Source organism: Thamnophis sirtalis, unplaced genomic scaffold (genome assembly GCF_051295495.1).
Source record: "Thamnophis sirtalis isolate CommonGarterSnake01/CBP01778 unplaced genomic scaffold, rThaSir2_p1.2 scaffold_5, whole genome shotgun sequence".
Lineage (NCBI taxonomy): Eukaryota > Metazoa > Chordata > Lepidosauria > Squamata > Natricidae > Thamnophis > Thamnophis sirtalis.
Genome location: NW_028261385.1, coordinates 112,945,809 through 112,966,804, shown reverse-complemented (window position 1 = coordinate 112,966,804; position 20,996 = coordinate 112,945,809). Strand labels below are relative to the sequence as shown.

At 41.7% G+C, this 20,996-nt stretch overlaps 1 protein-coding gene across 1 annotated transcript in view; it reads left to right on the top strand.

Moving 5' to 3' along the window:
- The window catches only part of DRC11 (dynein regulatory complex subunit 11), a 157,575-nt gene that overhangs the window by 36,037 nt on the left and 100,542 nt on the right, over positions 1-20,996 (top strand). Inside the window, exons 6-7 of the mRNA XM_087716592.1 lie at positions 6,959-7,164; positions 15,688-15,772. Of these exons, the coding sequence (XP_087572718.1) occupies positions 6,959-7,164; positions 15,688-15,772 (291 nt within the window). The remainder of the gene's footprint in view (positions 1-6,958; positions 7,165-15,687; positions 15,773-20,996) is intronic.

Sequence of the window (20,996 nt, the reverse complement as noted above, 5' to 3'; positions counted from 1 at the left end):
CATTTGAGTAGCGTGTGGAACTCATTGAGGTTGAGCTGTTGCCATCTGTGGAATACCAATTCAGGCTTGGAAGCCTTAATAAAGATGCCTTGCACCCATGGTGTGTGAGGGAAGGACAACACAAGATTAGGAATGAAAGTCAAAATTAGGAATACAAGTCAAAATGGGCAAGAAAATAGTAATAAAACCCCTAACTCCATTTCTCTTCTGCTTCTCTTAATGCTGTGGTGTTGCAGTGTTTCCTGGCCCTTCTATTAAGGGTCTGGGTGTAGCTTCTTTTGTGTGCAGTGGAGAGGTTGCTTGTGAAGCTGAGGATCTGGTCTGTATGGGTAGGTTTGTGGTAGACACAGGTTTCCAGTTCTCTGTTGTCTAGAGTCCTTATGTCAATGTCGCAGAATGGGAATCTTTTGTCCATTTCCTCATCAGGTATGAATTTGATCCCGGGGAATATGTTGTTGAGTAGGTGGTATATTTCTTTCACTTGGGACCATTTGATGATGAGGAAGATGTCATTGATGTAGCGTGTCCAGAATTTTAGTTAGATGGTGGATAGGGCTTTGAGTTTTTGCTTCTGTTATTAGGCCTGATATGGGTGACCCCACGGGGTGCCATGAACTTGCTTATAGATTTTCCATTGAAGTATGTATTGAGAGGCATAGGTCCAGAAGTTTCATAATGGTTTCTATGGACATGGGGTGTTCTGTGGCAGTGTCATCTTTATGGGTATGGTGTTCGGTGAGTAGATGGAGTATGGCTTGTTTAGCCAGATCAATGTCAATTGAGCTGAAGAGTGTAGTGGCATTGAAGGAGACCACGATTTCTTCCTTATGTGCTTGATGAGTTGGAGAAATTGTTCTGGGGAATTTATTGATTAGGTTGAGTTGTTGACTAAGTGTCTAAGTTTCCTCTACAGGGTTTTTGCTAATTTGTATGTTAGTGTACAAACTAGCAAAAACCCTCAGAAGAAACTCAGACTCTTAATTAATGCAGCACCACAGCATTAAGAAAAGCAGAAGAGAGATGTTTGCTTGACATCTTTCTATGCAATGGCTATCCAAAAAACATTGTATTCAAACAAAGTACCAACATCACAATGCACCACACAGCCAACCACCACACAAAAGGGATGTCAGAAATGACAGCCAGAATTCTCCAATCCCTAGGAATAGTAATAGCCCAGAAACCCACAGCCACATTCCTCAAGGAATTATCCAGAACCAAGGACAAGCTACAGAAGAATAAAAGAAACAATGTAATTTACAAAATTAATTGTAGCAATTGCAACCAATTCTATGTGGGACAAATACCACATTGATTACAAACCAGAATACATGAACGCCAGCTGGCAGTCAAATGCTAGGATCCCAAATCCCTAATCTCTACCCACACTGACACAGAGCAGCATCAATTTAATTAGAACAATACTAGAATCATTGGCCATGCTATCACCTGCTACGTGCATGAGTTCATTGAAACTTGGCATTTCACAGACAGTTCCATCAACAGACACATAATCAGCCTATGAACTCCTCAGAATTCAATTGTAAGAGTCAACCAGCAACAGCACTGACCCTCAACCAATTCATGCAACCAGCACTTCACCTCCCAGTGACCTTCACCTGACATGACCTCCCCATCATCATTACAAGGCTTTTACCTGATCCAGCACAAGCCCCTCACCTGATGTGACCTCCCTATCACAAAACTTACCACACAGAGCCTTTATAAGCAGAAGAACACCAAGACAAACATCCCCTAAACTCTGCTGAAAATGTTATTTAGCCTGGTAACAAAAGGTTTGGAAACCATCCCACAAGCTCAATGAATCAACCTCCACTCTCAACTCTATAATATACATTGGAAGACTTAGATGGCACGGGCACATTGTACACAGTAAAGAAGACTCGGTAGCAAGAACAACCATGCATCTAGACCCTGATGGCCAGCAACCCTGTAGAAAAAGTGGAAGGAGAACAGGAAATATGTGACCATCACCCCTGATGGAGATGACTGCAAAGACAAGCGGTCCCTGCCAAACAACAAGCGGGTCCCTGCCATAATGTGGGAATAACTCTAGGAAGAAAGTCTCTATAGTATACATTAAAATAAAACTGACTAATTCTAATAATTTATCAACACCTAATATCTCCCAAATGTTCTCTCAGCTACATTTTTACTTCTTCATGGAAGCTACTAGAAAAGAAGGAGGCAATTTATTCCATAAGAGAAGGCCCTTCTATAGGATCTCTGTAAATGGAATCTCTTGGTAATGGGAACTTCAGCAGGGTCTCTCCTCCAAATTTTGCTGGATGGGCAGATTATTAAATCTAATCTCTAAAATAGTTTCAATATAAGAAAGATGAGTTTTTATAAGAAATATCAGAAATTTTGGCTTCGGGGGGTGGAGCTGCCGCCGTCGGGAGCTCAACAAAGCTCCTGCCAGGACTCTGGTTCGTATATCTTATAAGATCTATAGATTTGTGTGGGCAGGAAAGAAGCCGAGGGTAAAGATGAAAATAATGCAAGATGTACGTGAGAGAGGAGGATTGAAACTACCTAATTTAAAACTATATTATGATGCAGTGGTATTATCTGTAATTAGTGACTGGATTCACTTAACCAATGATAGAATATTGAACATTGAGGGACACGATCTGGTATTTGGTTGGCATGCTTACCTGTTATTCAACAAAAAATTGGATAAGAACTTTAAAAGTCATATTTTAAGAAATGCTTTATTGCGGGTCTGGAAGAAATATCAATATAAATTAAATGACAAGATACCCATGTGGGCAATTCCTAGACACGCAATTGAAAATATGAATACAGCACAAAAACAGGACAGAATTACCTACAGACAGCTTCTTACCTCGGAAAGGGGGGTATTACAATTAAAATCTTTAGAGGTATTAAAAGAGGAGAAGGTAGTTCAAACATGGTTCCAGTATGGGCAATTACAGGCTAGGTGGAAAATAGATCAAAAAATTGGTTTTATTCAAGTTGAGGATAATCTGTTTAAACAAATAAGAGATCAAAGCTTAATGCATATAAAGAGGATATATAATGTATTGATACAGATGGATTCGGAAACAGAGTTAGTTAAAGATTGTATGATAAAATGGGCTCAAAATATTGAGGAACCAATAATGTTGGATACATGGGAAAGAATCTGGGTAAGAAATGTGAAATTTACACAAGCTCAAAATCTGAGAGAAAATTTTTACAAGATGTTCTATAGATGGCATTTAGATCCTAAAAAGTTGGCTTCTATGTATCCGAATGTACAGCCTAAATGTTGGAGATGCGGTTCTCTCGATGCTACATATTATCATATATGGTGGACCTGCCAAAAGGTTAAAGCATTTTGGATAAAAATATGGTGGGTCATGCAAAATGTTTTTAAAAGAAGGATAAAGTTTAGTCCTCAGTTATTTCTACTAGGTATATGTACTGACTTTACAGTGGTAGAGACCAATTTGACTCTGCACCTGATAACTGCAGCAAGACTGTTGGTGGCGCAATATTGGAAGAAGGAAGACTTGCCTACAATTCAAGAATGGACATTGAAAGTAACAAACTTAGCCGAAATGGCTAAAATATCGGCATATCTCAAAGATCATTCAAATGAGAGATATAAACGAGACTGGAAAAAATGGATTGACTATATACAAAATAAATACGGGACTAAGAAATTCCAGTTAGCCTATGCTTAAGATGAGAAATGATTTAAATTGTTTAAAGTTAGTTCAGTAAGAAGAAGCTAAGGTCAATCTAGAATGTCATTAATTTCTTTATTTCTTTTTTCTCAATAGATTTTAGACTGTGTTAGTTAAAATTCTATACCGTGTACGGGTTCTGGGAAGTCGGGGGGGGGGGGAAGGAGGAGGGGGGGTGGGGGGGTGGAGGGAGGGAGGGGTATACACAAAAAAAAAATTGTACTTCAATGTTTTAATGACTGACAAATGATGACATATTTGTGTTTTTTTTTTAAAGAAAAAAAAAATAAAAAAGTTCTGAATTCAAAAAAAAAAAAAAAAAAAAAAATAAGATCTATAGATATCTCCCCTTTCTGGCAGAAAGGGGCAGGGAGAAGGTCAGTCGTTAGGATCTCTTTGTAATTCATAGCTTTTCTTTTGCTGTGAATGGAGAAGAGGTTCAACATTAGCTGAGCCTTTACTCCGGCCAGTTTTCCGCGCTGCCTTTTTTGCAGCCTAGGCAGATTGCCTCCCCCCCCAGGACAAAGCTAAGCTATTTAAAAGTCAATCCGGGCGGGGACCATTCCCGAGGAATTTCTTCTATTACCATTTAAAATACCAGCTTCAATTTCGCAAAAGGCTCCCTTTCTTTTTTAGCTGCGTCACAAGATGGCGATCTCGTAGCTTTTGTGTTTGATCTGACGTACTTAGCTAGCCCTACCCTCCTGAAGGCTTCTCCGTACTAATTGCTAAAAGATTAACTGAGGGGAGCAGAGACTTTGATTTTTGGCTCGCTTGATTGCTTGTCTTTTATTTTTATTCTGGAATGGCTCCCAAACCTAAACAGAAGCGCTTCCTTAATAACATATCTCCAAAAACTGCTATGAAGTCGCTACCCTTGTCTCCTACACCCTCCACGGGAGATTTGCTAACACAAGAATTCCTTCTCAAAACGCTTAATGATTTCAGACAGGAGATTAATCAATTGATATCGGATTTATGTGATCAATTTGATGCTAAAATTGCTCAGGCAAAGCAGGATATGATCGGAGTAATGACAGTCATGACAGATTATATTGCTGAAACGGAGGACAAATTGGAACTTTTGGAAGAAACTAACCTTAACCTGATATCAAAAATTCAAACGTTACAACAGGAAATTGAAACCGCTCAAAAAGAACTTGTCATGATAAATTTTAATAAGACTGCCTTTGCTATAAGAGTTAGAGGGCTGCGTGAAAACCAACAGGAGAATTTGAAACAGACCTTCTTTGAGGCTTTCAGTCGCTTGGTGGGAAGTCCGGGACTTAACTTTGATTGGCAGATTCAAAGAATTTACCGCCAGAATTCCTGGGTAGCAAAACAGCGACAGCTTCCGAGGGACATAATAATATACTTTACTACAAGGGAATCTAGAAATGAGATAATACAGAGGCTCTACGGAAAGAGGTTGAGAATTGATGGGGAGGACTTGATTGTTTTTAAAGAGATACCATTTCAAATATTAAGATCAAGGAGACAGTACGCTTTCTTAACCGAAGAACTCAGAAACTCTCAGATTCCATACAAATGGGAAGTCCCAGCTGGTATTACAGTTACATTTGGCAACCAAAAACACCGCATTAATTCTGTCTGTGAAGCCCGAAAATTTTACTACGAGACCCTGAAGGCGGGACTTCCTGATTCATCCGGATCTGGGGAGAGACAAGGAGAAGGAGAAGACAAACAGCGAGACACGTGGCTACAAGGCGGAGGGTGTTGCTTTTCTCTTCCGGAAGGGCAGAAGACTAAAGAATAAAGACTAAGCGATGTTTTTAAAGCTTTATGATTTCCGTCTGGGATAAAATGGAAAAGTGGCATATCGATGATGAGACATGGAGACTGAAAGAAGCGTTGCTGATTGTGGACATATATTGTACATAAGTTTTGTCTGAACTCTAACTCAAATTGTGCATGAATTATTTTCTTAGGCGAGGAGAGCGGAAATTGTGATCTTTTTGAGTTGTGGTTTGGGAAGAACGGAGTTGGGAGGTGCGTGGGAGAGGGAAGGGTAGCGAAAGCTTAATTAGATTACCCCAAGAAATATCAGAAATTTTGTGTTAGAGGTGGCAGATATACATAACAAAATTAGAAATTACGAGGCTTCCATTGAAATAAACCCAGACTTGCCACAGTGACATTGAAATTATCAGAAAGGGAAAGATAATACTGTGCCTGATTTATAAATTACCTTTGGAAGGTACACATTTCGTTCCAACCATCCTGGTGGGATCAGTTATAAAAGATCAGCATGATTCAAGGATATAGATAAAATGTACTGGTGGTTGAATCCTCTTTTTGTATGAGAATTGTCTATTAAATGACTTAATATGGAAAAGGAGGAAAATAAAGATGATGAATGTATAAATTACTTGGTTTATGTCTGCTGAGCATATGAAGCTGTTTTACATAGAATCAGCTATATGAGGCTGTCTGCCTTAACTGACAACAATATATTAGAGTCTCAGATAAAGATATTTCCTAGCCTTAAAGTAGATACTACTTATTGAATATATGATTCTTTGTGTGCAAACATATATTCTATTATTGATTTATGAATGCCATATGAACAGAAAGGCAGATTTAAATCAAAATGATTTATAAGGAGACATGACGGCACAGTGATTAGAATGCAGTATTGCAGGCTAACATTGCTCACTGCCAGGAGTTCAATTCTGACCGGCTCAAGGTTGACTCAGCCTTCCATTATTCCATGGTCAGTAAAATGAGAAGCCAGATTGTTGGGGGTTCTATGTTGACTCTATAAACCACTTAGATAGTGTTATAAAGCACTATGAAGTGGTATATGTCTAAATGCTATTGCTATGGTAATAAAATAATTCTACTATATATCATAGTAACTTATCTTTGGTTTGAGTTCTGTTACCTGCAGTATACTGTATGAGTTTTCAGTATTATGTACAGAATCTTAATATATATAATTTAATAGTGAGAAACTAATGTAGAATATGAAATCATTCTGAATTGAAACACTGAAGGTAAAGTAAGAAGTGGAATAGGAGAAATAAAAACAGCAATCTTCTAAGTATTTGTCATCTATTATCCTGATCAGGGCATTTAAATGGCCACAGTAAAGTCAGTTGCTATATCCACTTCAGGCTGGATATAGCATCAACAAAGCAGAATTAGTTCCTCTGGTGTTAATAATAAAATAACTGTGTTAATAAAACTGGAAATACAATATATGCAACATCTGTTTTTAGATCCCACCACCTCATTTCCAGAGACCTAGTGCTTCGTTATTACGTGCCCAGAAGGTTGATACTTTAAGATGTGAAATTCAAGAGAAATATGAATCAGACTTCCAGAAAGCTCTAGTAAGCATCAAAGAGCGAGTGAAAGAAATTGAAGGACCAGACATCAAAGAAACCCTCCAAGACCAGATCCGCCAGTGGTTTATTGAATGCCGGTGAGATACCATTCTTTCTTTCCCTAACCTCTCCTTATCTCTAATTACAATGACCATAAGAGTCTGTAAACATTTCTTTAAGATGGTTGGAATCAAGGCTGCTTCAGTAGAGAAAACAGTTTTAAACAAACCAAAAAAATGATCGAAATCACAAGTTGAATCATCATTTCTCATCACTGTTAGCATAGATTCATGGATTTAGAGTACAATATCATATATTATTGGAATTCTTATGCAGAAATGTATAACAGGTTTTTTTACTTATACATAGAGCTATCTTGCACAAAACTCCCTGTAATGAAGTCAATGTAGTAACCTGTTTCCTTCAGTATATTGATAATTGTCATTGATACTGATATTTACCAACAAATATTAATTTGTAGATTAGTTTACATTATAGCTAGAACTGACTAAACAATAATTTCAGAATATTTTCAGGGAATTGTGTTTAATTAAAAAGGAACAAAAATAGACCCAGGAAACTACAGACTAATCAGTCTAACATCAATACCTGGGAAGATACTGGGGAAAAAAAAATTGAAAAAAATATTTGAACACCTAGAAACAAATAAAGCTATAACTAGAAGCCAGCACGGGTTTGTTAAAAACAGATCATGCCAAACCAATCTTATTTCATTCTTTGACAAAGTGACTAAATCAGTTGACCAGCGAAATACTGTGGACGTAGTATATGTAGAATATACTAAGGCATTTGACAAAGTAGACTACACCCTGTATCTTGAAATTTTAGAAAAATGTTAGAAAAAAACCAACCTACTTCTTGCTAAGTTAGGAAAATAGTGGGATAGACAGCATCACCACCAGATGGATTTGTAACTGGCTGACAAAATGTACTCAATGAATCGTCCTTAATGGTATTACATCTACATGGAGGAAAGTAAGCAGTGGGGTGCCACATGCTTCTGTCTTAGGCCCAGTACTCTTCAATCTATATATATAAAAATGAAATGCCTCTCATGCAACATCATGAAATCTCTAGAACAATAAAGCCTACAAACTTGGTCATTCTATGTGCACCACAGGAGAACCCAAGCATGAGTTTAACTTTTGGCCATTAGCCTTGAGACTGAGTTAAAAAAAGTCTTGTCCACACCCCCTCTAGTTGGTAGAGCCCAGTTTTGTATGAAGGCACAGCCGATCAGATAAATGGAAATAAGGTAAGTTCTGAAAAATACAACTGGAAAGGTAAGTTATTCCCCAAGACCCCGGACTGAGACTGCCCAAGGGTGGGGTTGGATTCTCCCACGGCACACATAGAACAACCATTCAGGTAAGCCAATGGTCTTTCTCCTGCGCGCCACTTGGAGAATCCAAACATGGGACATGCCCAAGCATATGGATCTAAGGACGGGTACTGGAATGGTCCGTGGTCTCAGGAACATTGATGACCCTCTGCAGTACAAATCACCCAAAGGAGCCTCAGTGGAGGCTTATACGTCCAGTTTGTAATGTTTGATGAAGGGTGATGGTGATGACTAAGTCGCCGCCCTGCATATCTCTTCAATCGAAGTTTGTGTGGCCCAGGCAGCGGTGATAGCTGCATTTCACGTGGAATGGGCCATAATCCGTCTGGGCACTGGGCTGGCCTGGATCTCATAGGCTTAAGAGATACACGCCCTCAACCAATGCCCCACAGTGTTAGATGTCACCTTCACACCCGTGGTTGCTGGTTGAAAGGAGATGAATAATGATTCTGTCTTCCTGAAAGCTGCTGTTCCTTGACATATTGGCGTAGGGCCCTTCTCACATCTATGTGGTGCCAACTTCTTTCGCGAGGATGTTGTGGTCGCGGACAGAAATTGGGGAGAACAATCTTGTGGGACCTGTGAAACCATGAGTTGATTTGGGGTGGGAATGCTGGATCCAAACATAAAACAACTCTGTCCGTATGAAAAATGCAGAGATCTTGGTGTACCAAGAGGGCCCCCAACTCTGATACTGCCAGCAGCTCCTGGGTGCAGAGGACAAACCGAACGGTAGCGCTCTGTACTGGTAATGCCAGTCTGCAAATTGGAACCTCAGGAACTTCCTGTGAGCTGGACATATGGGCACGTGGAGATAAGCCTTCCCTGATGTATGCAGCCCAAGATGGATTTGAGATACTGCATCTTGAAGTGTTTAGACTTTTTCAAGTCTAAAATAGCTCGCCACCCTCCCGAGCTCTTGGGCACTAAGAATAGGATTGAGTAAAATCCCCTGCCCTCGTGTCCCGATGGAACTGGCTCTATGGCCAATATGTCAAGCAGGTGCTGGATCTCGGTGTTCATGAGATTCTTTTTTATTTGACATCTGGGAACGGGAGCCCTGATGAAATGCCTCGGGGGATGGGTGGAGGTGGAAAGGAATTCTAGAGTGAGGCCCAGCCTCACCGTCTACAATACCCAAGCATATGTGGTGGATGCTTCCCATTGACTTATGAAGTGGGTATGTTGTCTACCATGGGATGCGGTGTTTGGGAACCACTTGTATCTGCAAAATGGTCAGTTGCTTGAGCCTCGAAAGGGCTGCTTCGCAGGAGGTTGTTGCTGCAACAACCTCCTGCCTCTATCACGAAACCCTGACCTATTCTGAAACCTGTCCTGGTATCTGTCGGATCCCTGATTGTATGGCCGATGGTACTGGGAGGAGTATTACGAATATTGTGGAGCTCCAAATCCCTGGTCAGCCGGCCAAAAGGACAGGCGTCTGAAATAGAGTTGCGTCCTGTGATCCACCCGCCTATGAGCAAGGGGAAGCACCTTACTTTTGTCCCTATTTTCTACCAGTATAGGGTCAAGGGCTTCTCCAAAGAGAGGCCCACCTTTAAATGGAGCGAAAGCGAGACGCCACTTGGAATGTAGGTCACCCTACCAGTGGCATAGCCACAGGAGACGACTTGATGTAATGTTGGAAGCTAGCACCCTAGACGCAAACTTAGCAACGTTGAGCGTAGTGTCCGAGAAAAATTTGATAGCCGCCACCAGTTTGTTAATAATAGCCGGAGAACCTCCAGAGCAATTCTGGCCTGCAATTGTCTGAGCTAGACCAGAGAAGTCCTATTAAAAAAGGACGCCGCAGTAGATACCCTCAGCGCCCAGGCGGCCACCTGATGCATCCTGCAAAGAGTCATCTTAGCTTTGCGGTCCTCCGCCTTTAAACCATCTGACACATTGGAAGGCACGATAGCTGAGGAAGCTAGGGCTGATACTGGTGGATCCACTGGAGGAAGCTGTAATAATGTTTCAAATTCTGTACTAGCACTATAAAACTTCCTATCATTATTACCTGGAGGAGGCACTGAGCTGGGTTGGGCCCGCTGTCTTTGAATGACATCAGAGGCATTGGAACAGCCTCTTGCTCTGGAACCTGCCCTGCGAAAAGGCGTTCCGTGGAGTCTAATTCTACCACTGACCTTGCAGGGTTAGAGATGCCCAGCCCCATGTTGGCAGTGGCTTTGGCCTTGTAAAGTAATGACTTAAACAGATGAGGGTGAAATAGACCCGAGAATGCTGGTTTGTCAGGGACCCAGCCTTCATCATCTGAGAACTCCTGATCCCCTAGATCAGTGTTTCTCAACTTTGACGACCTTAAGTCCTGTGGACCTCAACTCCCAGAATCCCCCAGCCAACACAGCCTAGATCCTCCTCTGCAGCCAGTGAGTTTTCACTGTGCAGATAATGAGCTGGTGAAGAGGTCTATTGAGGAACTGATAATGGTCTGGTCAAGGACCACGACCTGGGGGCCTGTCCCCTGCATTGTAATTCAGATTCCACCCCCTGTGCAGAAATGTGCTGCAGAAATGAGGCGGTGAATCTCTAAGTAGGACAAGGACCTGACTTTCCACAGGGCAGAGCCTCGCCGCTGTGGAGTTAAGGGAAGTCACAGGAACTGAGAGTTCTGGTTCGGTATCTAACAATGGGCCTACTCTTGAAAGACTTGATGGGGAACCAGGGCCCAGACCAACCTCTTCCGCTAATAATCCCCGGGAAACAACATCAGGGGATCAGCCCGAGTGGCCTGCAGGAATGGTGGAGAGGCAGGTGGAGAATGGGAAAATAGGGTCTCCAATGCCAGAGCCGGTGGAGAATCTTGATCTCGTGCACCTCTGATGAACTTAGAGGAGTGCTTTCCTGAAGGCTTTTGTTTGGCCCTAGAATCTTTGTTAACTATAGTAGAGGGAGCACGAGTCACGGACTTGCTGGTCTGTGATGTACTCCTGGTAGTAGATCTGGCTACTCTAGCAGTGGAGGGCCCCAGAATGGCCTGTGATCCTGGGGAAACCTCCGCCCCTGTACTGCTCTCCAAAATGGATCAGCCATGATAGAAATTAAGCCTCCTTTCAAGTAATGGGGGAATTAGTGGTAAGGCCCTGAGCAACAGGAGTCCTGACTCTCTGCAATATGTGGCTGAAGAAAAAGAAACCATGGCTACTCAAGTCTCTGTGTTCACTCCAAACCTCACAATCACCGGTCAGATTGAATTGTCCAATAACGCTGAGAATGCAAAGCTGCAAACAGACTTTCCCAGAGGAGAAGCTGAATGTGTTAGCTGTGGCAGCAACCCCAGTTCCAAAATTGCTGTGGGATAGGAATTATAAAGTAACGATGTCAACTGCATATGAAGAAAATTTATATAAGATGTTTTGTAGATGGCATCTCCCACCGGCGAAGTTGGCAAAGATGTTTAAAGATAAATCAGCTAGATGTTGGAAGTGCCACCAGATACCTGGATCTTATTATCATATGTGGTGGACATGTGGAGAAGCAAATAAGTATTGGACAAAAATAAAGATATGGTTGGAAGAGATGCTAAAACAACATAATGATTTTAAACAAGAAATATTTTTGTTGGGAATCTTGCCTGAAACTTATAACAAAGAAAATATATATTTAATTATTCATGTATTAATAGCAGCTAGAATTGTATTTGCACAATATTGGAAAAGTGAAGAGATTCTTACTGAAGAGAAGATGATTAAGAAAATATTAGAATGTGCAGAAATGAATAGATTAACACTAGCAATTAAAGAGAAGGAACAAACTGATTATTATATGATATAGGAAGCTTTTTACCAATGATTAGAGAATAAAAAAGGAAATTGGAAATAAAGGAAGAAGACAAGAAGAATAGAAGTTACATTATGATAGAGATAAGAATAACATGGCAACTGGTAACAGGAGTATGATGAGAATAATAATGTTTAAAATTATTGCATTTTTATTAGAAGATATGTTATGAAGGAAGTGAAGATTTACAAATGGTATAATTGTTCAATGTATATAATTTGTGGAAGGATGTTGCACCGAAATATTTGTACCCAGATAACACACTGCTCAAACGGAGATGAATTGTTTTTGTTTTTTAAAATGGAAAATAAATGATTTTTTAAAAAAAGAATCTAAAATCAATTACTACTAGTCAGAAGAAAACCTACTTGAGGATTTGAATCTTTGCATAATAGCTCTGTGTTATTAGACTTCATCTTCAGTTATCTGATTCCATCCCCGTGTTATTCTATCAATAGTATATGTGACAAATATTATGTAAATTAATATGTAGCATTTTAAAATGTTTTAGGTTGTTAAATGTGGGGTCTGAGCTTGGTTGATTTCTTGCAGCTGTTTCATTACCAAACTTGGTAACATTATCAGTGCTAGTAGGGTTGGTGTTTCCTCTCATTTTATATACTAATGGCTTGCCTTGCCAGGGTTGGTGGGAATGGTCTTAGATGTTGTTTAGGAATTATCCTATATTTTTTGAGCAGATCAAAAGACTCAACAATCCCAGAAGAGAAAACAGGAAGCATCTACAACTTAGAGTGTAACGACTGCAGCAACCATTATATAGCAGCAACTACATAATGACTGCAGCAACCATTATGTAGGCAGAAGACTAGTAGAGCACATCCATGAACACCAATTAGCAGTCAGAAGAAATGATGAAAATTCCTTAATTTCACAACATGGAAAAACAACCATATTTTCAACTGGGAAACTGAGAGCATCCTGGACCAAGTCAAGTCCAAAAATGCTAAGAGAATTCCTGGAAGCCTGGTACTCATACAGATTGGCCATCCACAGGCACATAAACATCTACATACCAATCAAAAAACCAAAATGGAAAACTTCCTCACCAGCAATCAGCACCCAGTTGAACAGAGATTAACACCAAGATTAACATTAGACTAACAGTCAAGAAGCAAACAATACCGATTTGCTTCCAGGTGCAATTCAAGTTGCTGGTCATCACCTTTAAACAGTGGTGAAATCCAAAAATGTTTCCTACCGGTTCTGTAGGTGTTGCTTGGTGGGCATGGCTTGGTGAGCATGTGACCAGGTAGGCGTAGCCAACTTGTAAAATGTGGTGAAACTCACTTAACAACACTCTTACTTAGCAACCAAAATTTTGGGCTCAATTGTGGTCATAAGTTCTCTTTCTCTTTCTTTCTTTCTTTCTTTCTTTCTTTCTTTCTTTCTTTCTTTCTTTCTTTCTTTCTTGTCTCTCTCTCCCTTCATTCTTTCTCTTTTTCTTTCTTTGTCTCTTTATCTTCTCTTGCTCTTCTTTCCTTCCCCCTCTCTTTCTTTGTCTCCCTCTTCCTCTTTCTTCCTCTTTTTCTTTCTCACCCTTCCTCTTTCTCTTTCTTTGTCTCTCTCCCTTCTTTCTTTCTTGTCCCCCTCTTTCTCCCTTCCTCATTCTTCCTCTTTATTTCTCTTTCTTTTTTTCTTGTCTCTCCCCCTTCCTCTTTTTTCTTGTCCCTCTCTCTCTCTACATTCCTCTTTCTTTCTCTTTCTTTTGTCTGGCTGTTTTCTTTTCGTTCTCTCTCTTTCTCTCAGAGTGTGCTCTGTTGCTGCCAGGTGCATCTGCGCAGGAGAACTCCCTGGCACGGCGCAGTTCTGGGATGGTGGAGAGCCCAGGCAAGCAGAAGGCCGTGTGGAAGGCAAGCAAGCATGTCATGACCTGCTGGCCATGGGGAAGGGAGCTAGCATGCTTGTTTACTTCCCACGTGGCCTTTTGCTTGCGTGCCTTTGCAAGCTGGCCATGGGGACACCTGGAAGGTTGCATGGAAGGCAGGCAAGCATGGCAGGGCTGTGGGATGCAGGGAAGGGAAAGGAGTACGGGAGGTAGGATGGTGGAAAGCAGAGACTGGGTGGGGCGGGGCAAGCGAGCAGTGACCAAGGGACTGGTTTGGGAGCATGGCCAGCCAGCGGTCCCCAACCGGTTCGGCGACCCGGGCCCAATGTCTGCTACTGATTCTCCTGAACTGGTCTACAACATATAGTGTAGTCTCCTGAACTGGTCCGAACCAATAGGATTTCACCCCTGCCTTTAAAGCCCTTCATGGCTTGGGACCAGGTTATCTGAGGGACTGTCTCTTGCCAGTCATATCCACCCGACCTATCAGAGCAGGGAGGCAGAGAATGTTGTCTCAGGGATATGTCCCACCAGGTGCATATCCCCGAGGCATATGCACCTGGTGGGACCCAGAAAAAGGACTTCCGTGGTGGTTCCCTCTTTCTGCAACATCATTCCCCCAGAGATTAGAATGGCCCCCATTGTAATACTCTTCCGGAAGGCGCTGAAGATTTGGCTCTGCCAACGGGTCTGGGGAACTAAGACCAGGATGGGACCCATTAAATGTCTTGCGTGATCTTCTGTCACCGGGATGGGGTGGTGGTGTGATTTTGTTATATTGTACTATATCAGTGATGGCAAATCTTTTCGGCACTGAGTGCTGAAAAGGTCGCATGGAAATCTCACATGCATGCTCATTGGGGCTGCGCTCTGGCAAAGTCAAACTTACAGGATCTAGCACACATGCGCACCTGATGATCAGGTGAGACCGATTTTCGGCACTGCCATGCATACAAAAGGATCACACTCCACAAACACCACACTTCCGAGTTTGGTCGTGCATGCACACCCGACAATCAGCTGGCTGGTGCGCATGTGCACATAGGTTTTCGGCACTGCTGTGTGTGCAAAGAAAAGCTGATCATCACGTGCCCATGCGCGCTAGAAACCTGGACGCCAAACAGGCAAGGCTGCGCATGCCAGGCAACATGGCTTTACGTGCTACTTTGGGTATGTGTGCCATAGTTTCATCATCTCAGTACTATATTAATTTATTTGATTCTTGTTAGTTTTTATTGTTTTAAATGTGGTTTTATATTCTGCAAACCTCCTTGAGTCGCCATGGGCTAATAAGCAGCAATAAAAATTCAATAAACATACAAATAAATAAATAAAATACCCCAATGAAGAAACTGCCAAACAAGCTGACAGTAAATAATATCCCGGTCAAGGAACCACTAATACCACTCCCACTAGAGGAAACCACTGGTATATAAAATGAGATCAAACCTCATCTTACTGATGATATTACCTAGTTTGGTGATGAAACATCTACAGGAAAACAAAGCTCAGAGAGCACTGGAGACCCCACAGTCCAACCCTGACCTACAAATATCCTCTTCTATTAGTTATCAAGTAAATTTAATTTTATATTTTATCCTATTCAAACAGGCACATTACAGGAAAATTTCCTGATTATCCTGATGAAGAACAAGGTGGCTCAGCAGTTCTTTTCTCAGAAAAAACTCCAGAAGAGGTAGAGTTTATTTCAGTATAAATGTATATGGTTTTTACTGTCCTTTTAAAAAGCAAATAAGTGATTCATGACTTAGGCATCCTGAAGGAAATTGCTACTGATTTCCTTTAGTTCAATGTTATAGTGCATTAATTGCTTGTTATACATTGAATGTTATAATAATGAATTCTACTTATAGAAGAGAATTATAAGATAGGAACAAATAAATTTGATAAATAAATTGATATTTAATAAATAAAAAACAAAATGACCTGATATAGATAACTAGTTCATTAATTATAGCAATTTCTGTCACTCTAAAAGGTGATAGTGAGCTTTGCATACATTTTGAATACATCTGGACATCAACCAAAATGAAATGGTGTGCTTTGTCAAGAGTCAAGAGTATTTAAAATGTTGGTTAAAGTTATTTATTCATTAGATTTGTGGTAGCTGGAGCATGTTTGCAGTAGTGCCTCCCAGTTTTATTTTATTTTAGTATTCCCATTGGATCCTTTTTAATTTAATTAACATTTTTTGGTGGAGATAACAGCGTAGAACATAATACAAACAAAAACTTTTGTTGCTGCCGAGAATTAAAAAAGCATGGGAAAAAGAAAGAAACGCCATGGCACCAGCCCCCCATTCCCAACAATCTGGAGAGATAAGAACAGGACCTGCAAAAAGATGTGGCAAAACAGCATTTACTAGACTTTCCCGATATAGCGGGGAGGGGGACGGGATGACAATCTGAAAGCCAGCTTTTCTCACAAACAACTAGTTCAATAACTTCCTATATGGAAACTGAGTTAAAGACTAAAAAGGCGACCAACAACCAGATAATTCAGAGTATGAAGAGTTTACCTTGGGAAAATTCAACTGAGTTTATGGCAAAGCAATGCCTTCTCACAGTGCAAACAGTGGTTTCAATATTCGAACAATTAATTGCCATCCAACATGATGTAGAGACTTCTCTAAAAGTCGAAAAAAGCGAAAAAAGACTTCGCTGTTTTTCTTCAAGTACAATATCGGGCCCCATGTACCCCCACTAAAGTTCTTCCAGAAGACTTGGTTAACTCCCATACGCAGCATAAGGAAGAGGAAAAAGAGCAAAGAGCCAGAGAAACAGTTAAAGAGTCGGATAAAAAGTGGCAGTCCTCTCAGAAAAACAGTCCCTCCCCAGACAAGGCAATGAGAGGGAAAGGTATTAATAAAGAAGAAGTCAGGAAAGTATCCCTCCCCCAATCACAACAATCACATCGCTCACTACAAACCCAACAGATTGCTTTTAGAATCCATATGAACGGACTTAATTATGGACGTTGGAATTCCAAAAGTGCAATATTAAATTCTCTAAGCCAGCTTCTTCACTGTCACAGGGATCTGATTGATCTCCGTGCTGTGGAGTGGCTTCCTGAGGTCCCAAATTAGAAGCAGATTCTCCTGTCTTTCAAACAGCCCACCATACCACAGATGCTATTCAACATGAAGGCACATTTAGCCCTCTTTCAAATCTTTCCCATCAGAGTCTTCGGTGAGGAAAGGGTTACTCCGTTAATTGCTAACATAAGAGCTCCCAAGGTGGCTGCCTCCTGCTCATTTTCGACCTTGGGAAAGAGAGAGAAAGACAGTGGGAGCCAAACAGCCTTGTCTGGTGAAGAGATACTTAACAGCATAGAAGCTGGTCTCATTAATGTTTTTGGCACTCTCCCAAGGAAAGAACAAGACAATATATTATACAAGTTAGAAAATTTAAAGAAATCCTTATTGGTCACAATGGACACAGCAGAGCCGCTTATAGATCTGGTTTCCCCAATAATTGAGCCTCTCACTTCTCCCCCAGAGGACAAGGGATTGCATGAATACAAGATCATGGAAAATAGAAGCCAAGACCCAAAGGGGGTATTAGAGGTCCCAGTAGAGATGGAGATGCTTTCATCCCTGTGTGAATATCCCATGGCATCTTCAGCACCGAACCAAGAAACTGAGTGTCGACCCACGTCAGAGCCACCACCTCAAAGAATGAAATATGACCTAATAACTCCTTGCCCTACACCCAGAGAAGAGAGATCAGTGTGGCAAGCTCTGTTAGCTGATGCTAAAACCTCTTACCCTGAACAAGTTCCTCAAGAGTCTACACAGGTCTTAGTCGGGACCTCCCTACTTTTAGAGAAGGCCAATTTTGTGTGCGATGACACCTCAATCCATGGCAACAACCAGACAACTTCCCTTTGTATAAATCAAGTTTCCTGATGATCTGAAAAAGATGACCCACTTTTCCTTATAACCTGGAACATAGTGGTTGGTCTGTTCCATCAAAAGACCAACTCTTTTTTGACTATATATTACAATTTGACATCCTCTTCTTATAGGAAACCTGGGCCTCCACAGAGATTCAGTTAGATGGTTATTGGGTTAACTCAATCCCAGCTGTCCCAAGCAAGGGGTGGGAGAGCTAAAAGGGGGTATTGTAACATTAGTTAATACATCCTTGCAATTTAAATGTGTACCACTGCCACCTTTACAGCCATGGGTTGTAACTACATTGCTCTTATTTAAACAGGTGGAGATTTTGTTTTTTAATATCTATATTCCTCTACTTAATAAGAATAATGTGATTAACAATATTTGGGACAGCATAAAAGATTTTATTCTTGGCTGTTCAGACAAATACCCCAAAGCTGCAATAATTATAGGGAGGGACTTAAACTAAACGCTAGAATGGGACCAAATGATCAAGCATTATTTAATCAATTCAAGATCCACTATGATGAAAATGTAACGGAAGAATCCTTGCATTCCAGACAATTTAAAGACCCTAAAGCTAACCGGGCAGGTTTGTGTGTAACATAAATGACTGTACGTTTGTATCTTTGTATCCTTAATGGGACCCCATTGGGCAACTATCCAGCAAAATATACTTATCGGGGAGCAGGAAGAAAATCCACAGTTGATTACTGGATAATATCATATGACTTCCTGAAGTTCTTACAGAAGATGGAGGTAGATTCGCGACTGGAAAGTGATCATAATACAATTCTCCTCGCTCTCACATTGCACCAGAAATCTCTAAGGGCAGGCACAGCCTACCCACCCAGGTTAGAGAGTCAAAATACCCAGGTAAAAATTGAATGGAATGAGAAAAATGCTAAGGAAGTTACCAAATGGATGAAACCATAGAGCTACATATATCTCTACTATGGAATAAGCGTGGAGGATCTTACTTAGAGGGGTTTGAAACCTTAATTTTAAAATTGAATTCGGTTCTCAGTAACAGATCACTAACTCACTCCAAAAGGCTGGTTTCAAAGAATAAAAAATGGTTCGATAGAGATTGCGTGCAACTAAAAAGGATATATAATATGGAGTACAAGAAAAGTAAAAATGCCCCTTTTGGGATCACACTCACTACTTAAAAAAGCTGAAAGCACAATATAAGACCCTTCTAAAAAGTGCGGCTAATTATGGTAGTCAGGACAAAAAAAATACATCCCTTTTTTGGCACATCACTAGGGAATTGGGGAAACCTCTCCTACCCCCAACAAATCAGGTTCCGATTCATGCCTGGAAAGAATATTTTAGGGAGCTTTATACAGATCCGGACTATGTAACTAAGGAGAGCCAAACTAGTTTGGATCAAACTCCTTACTGGCCCCCTGTTACACCAGAAGAAATATCCCGGTTGATCGGAGCCCTAAAGGCTAATAAGGCACCGGGTGCTGATAATGTCCTGCCAGAAATAATCAAAAAGAACGCCAGTTGGTGGGCTCCACTTTTAGCATCACTGTTTACATTTATAGATAAAACAGGCCATATGCCTAGAGTTTGGGGAGTAGCAATTATCATACCAATTTATAAAAAAGGTAATAGAAATGACCCAGGCAATTATAGACCCATTAGTCTTCTGAGCATTATTAGTAAATTGTATGCCAAACACTTAAATTATAAACTTCAGGATTGGCTAATTTCAGGGGGGGTAATCAAAGATGAACAAGCCAGTTTTAGAGAAGGAAGATCTACCGAGCACTTTTAACATCCAGCATCAGAGTTTACATCCGTGCAATTAGGACGACAAAAAGAACATACATTGCCTCTCTGATTGCTTCCGCTGAGTCGCGCCCAGCCGCCTTGTTCAGGATAACCCGCTCCCTCCTAAATAGGAGGGATACGAGCGATCCTTTGCAAGGCAGAGCTGAGGACTACGTCCAATTCCTCGCGGATAAAGTTGCTCGGCTTCGGGCGGACCTGGACTCCAATTCTGCAGAACCAGCTGAGGCACCAAGGGATAATCTGGTAGGACATCACTGGATTGATTTTCAAGCTGTTACCCCTGAGGACGTGGACAAGGCCATGAGAGCTGTAAGTGCCTCCACATTTGTACTGGACCCGTGCCCCTCCTGGCTGGTTGTTAACAGCAGGGAGGTGACACGGGGCTGGATCCAGGCGGTTGTTGCCGCCTCCCTTCGGGAGGGGGTCTTTCCCCCCGCATTAAAGGCGGCGGTGGTGAGACCCCTCCTGAAGAAGCCATCTTTGGATCCAGCCGTCCTAAACAACTATCGTCCAGTCTCCAACCTCCCCTTTGTGGGGAAGGTTGTTGAGAAGGTGGTGGCCTTTCAGCTCCAGCGGTCCTTGGAGGAGACCAATTACCTAGATCTCTTCCAGTCGGGTTTCAGGCCTGGCTACAGCACGGAAACCGCTTTGGTCGCATTGATCGATGATCGATGATCTCTGGAGAGCCAGGGATGGAGGTCATGCCCTCCATCCTAGTACTCCTTGACCTCTCTGCGGCTTTCGATACCATCGACCATGGTATCCTTCTGTGACGACTGCGGGAGGTGGGGGTGGGAGGCACTGTCTTACGGTGGTTCTCCTCTTACCTCTTGGACAGGTCGCAGTCGGTGTTGGTCGGAGGGCAGAGATCGACCCCTAGGCCCCTAACGTATGGGGTGCCGCAGGGTTCGGTCCTGTCCCCCCTCCTCTTTAATATCTACATGAAACCGCTGGGTGAGATCATTCGACGGCACGGGATAAAATACCACCAGTACGCGGACAATACACAGCTGTATCTGTCCGCCCCATGCCAACTCAATGAAGCGATTGAAGTGATGTGCCAGGGCCTCGAGGCTGTTAGGGACTGGATGGGGGTTAACAAGCTTGTACTCAATCCAGATAAGACCGAGTGGCTGCTGTGCTTCCCTCCTACTAATTGGCCAAGTGTTCCATCTCTCAGGCTGGGGGGGTCAAA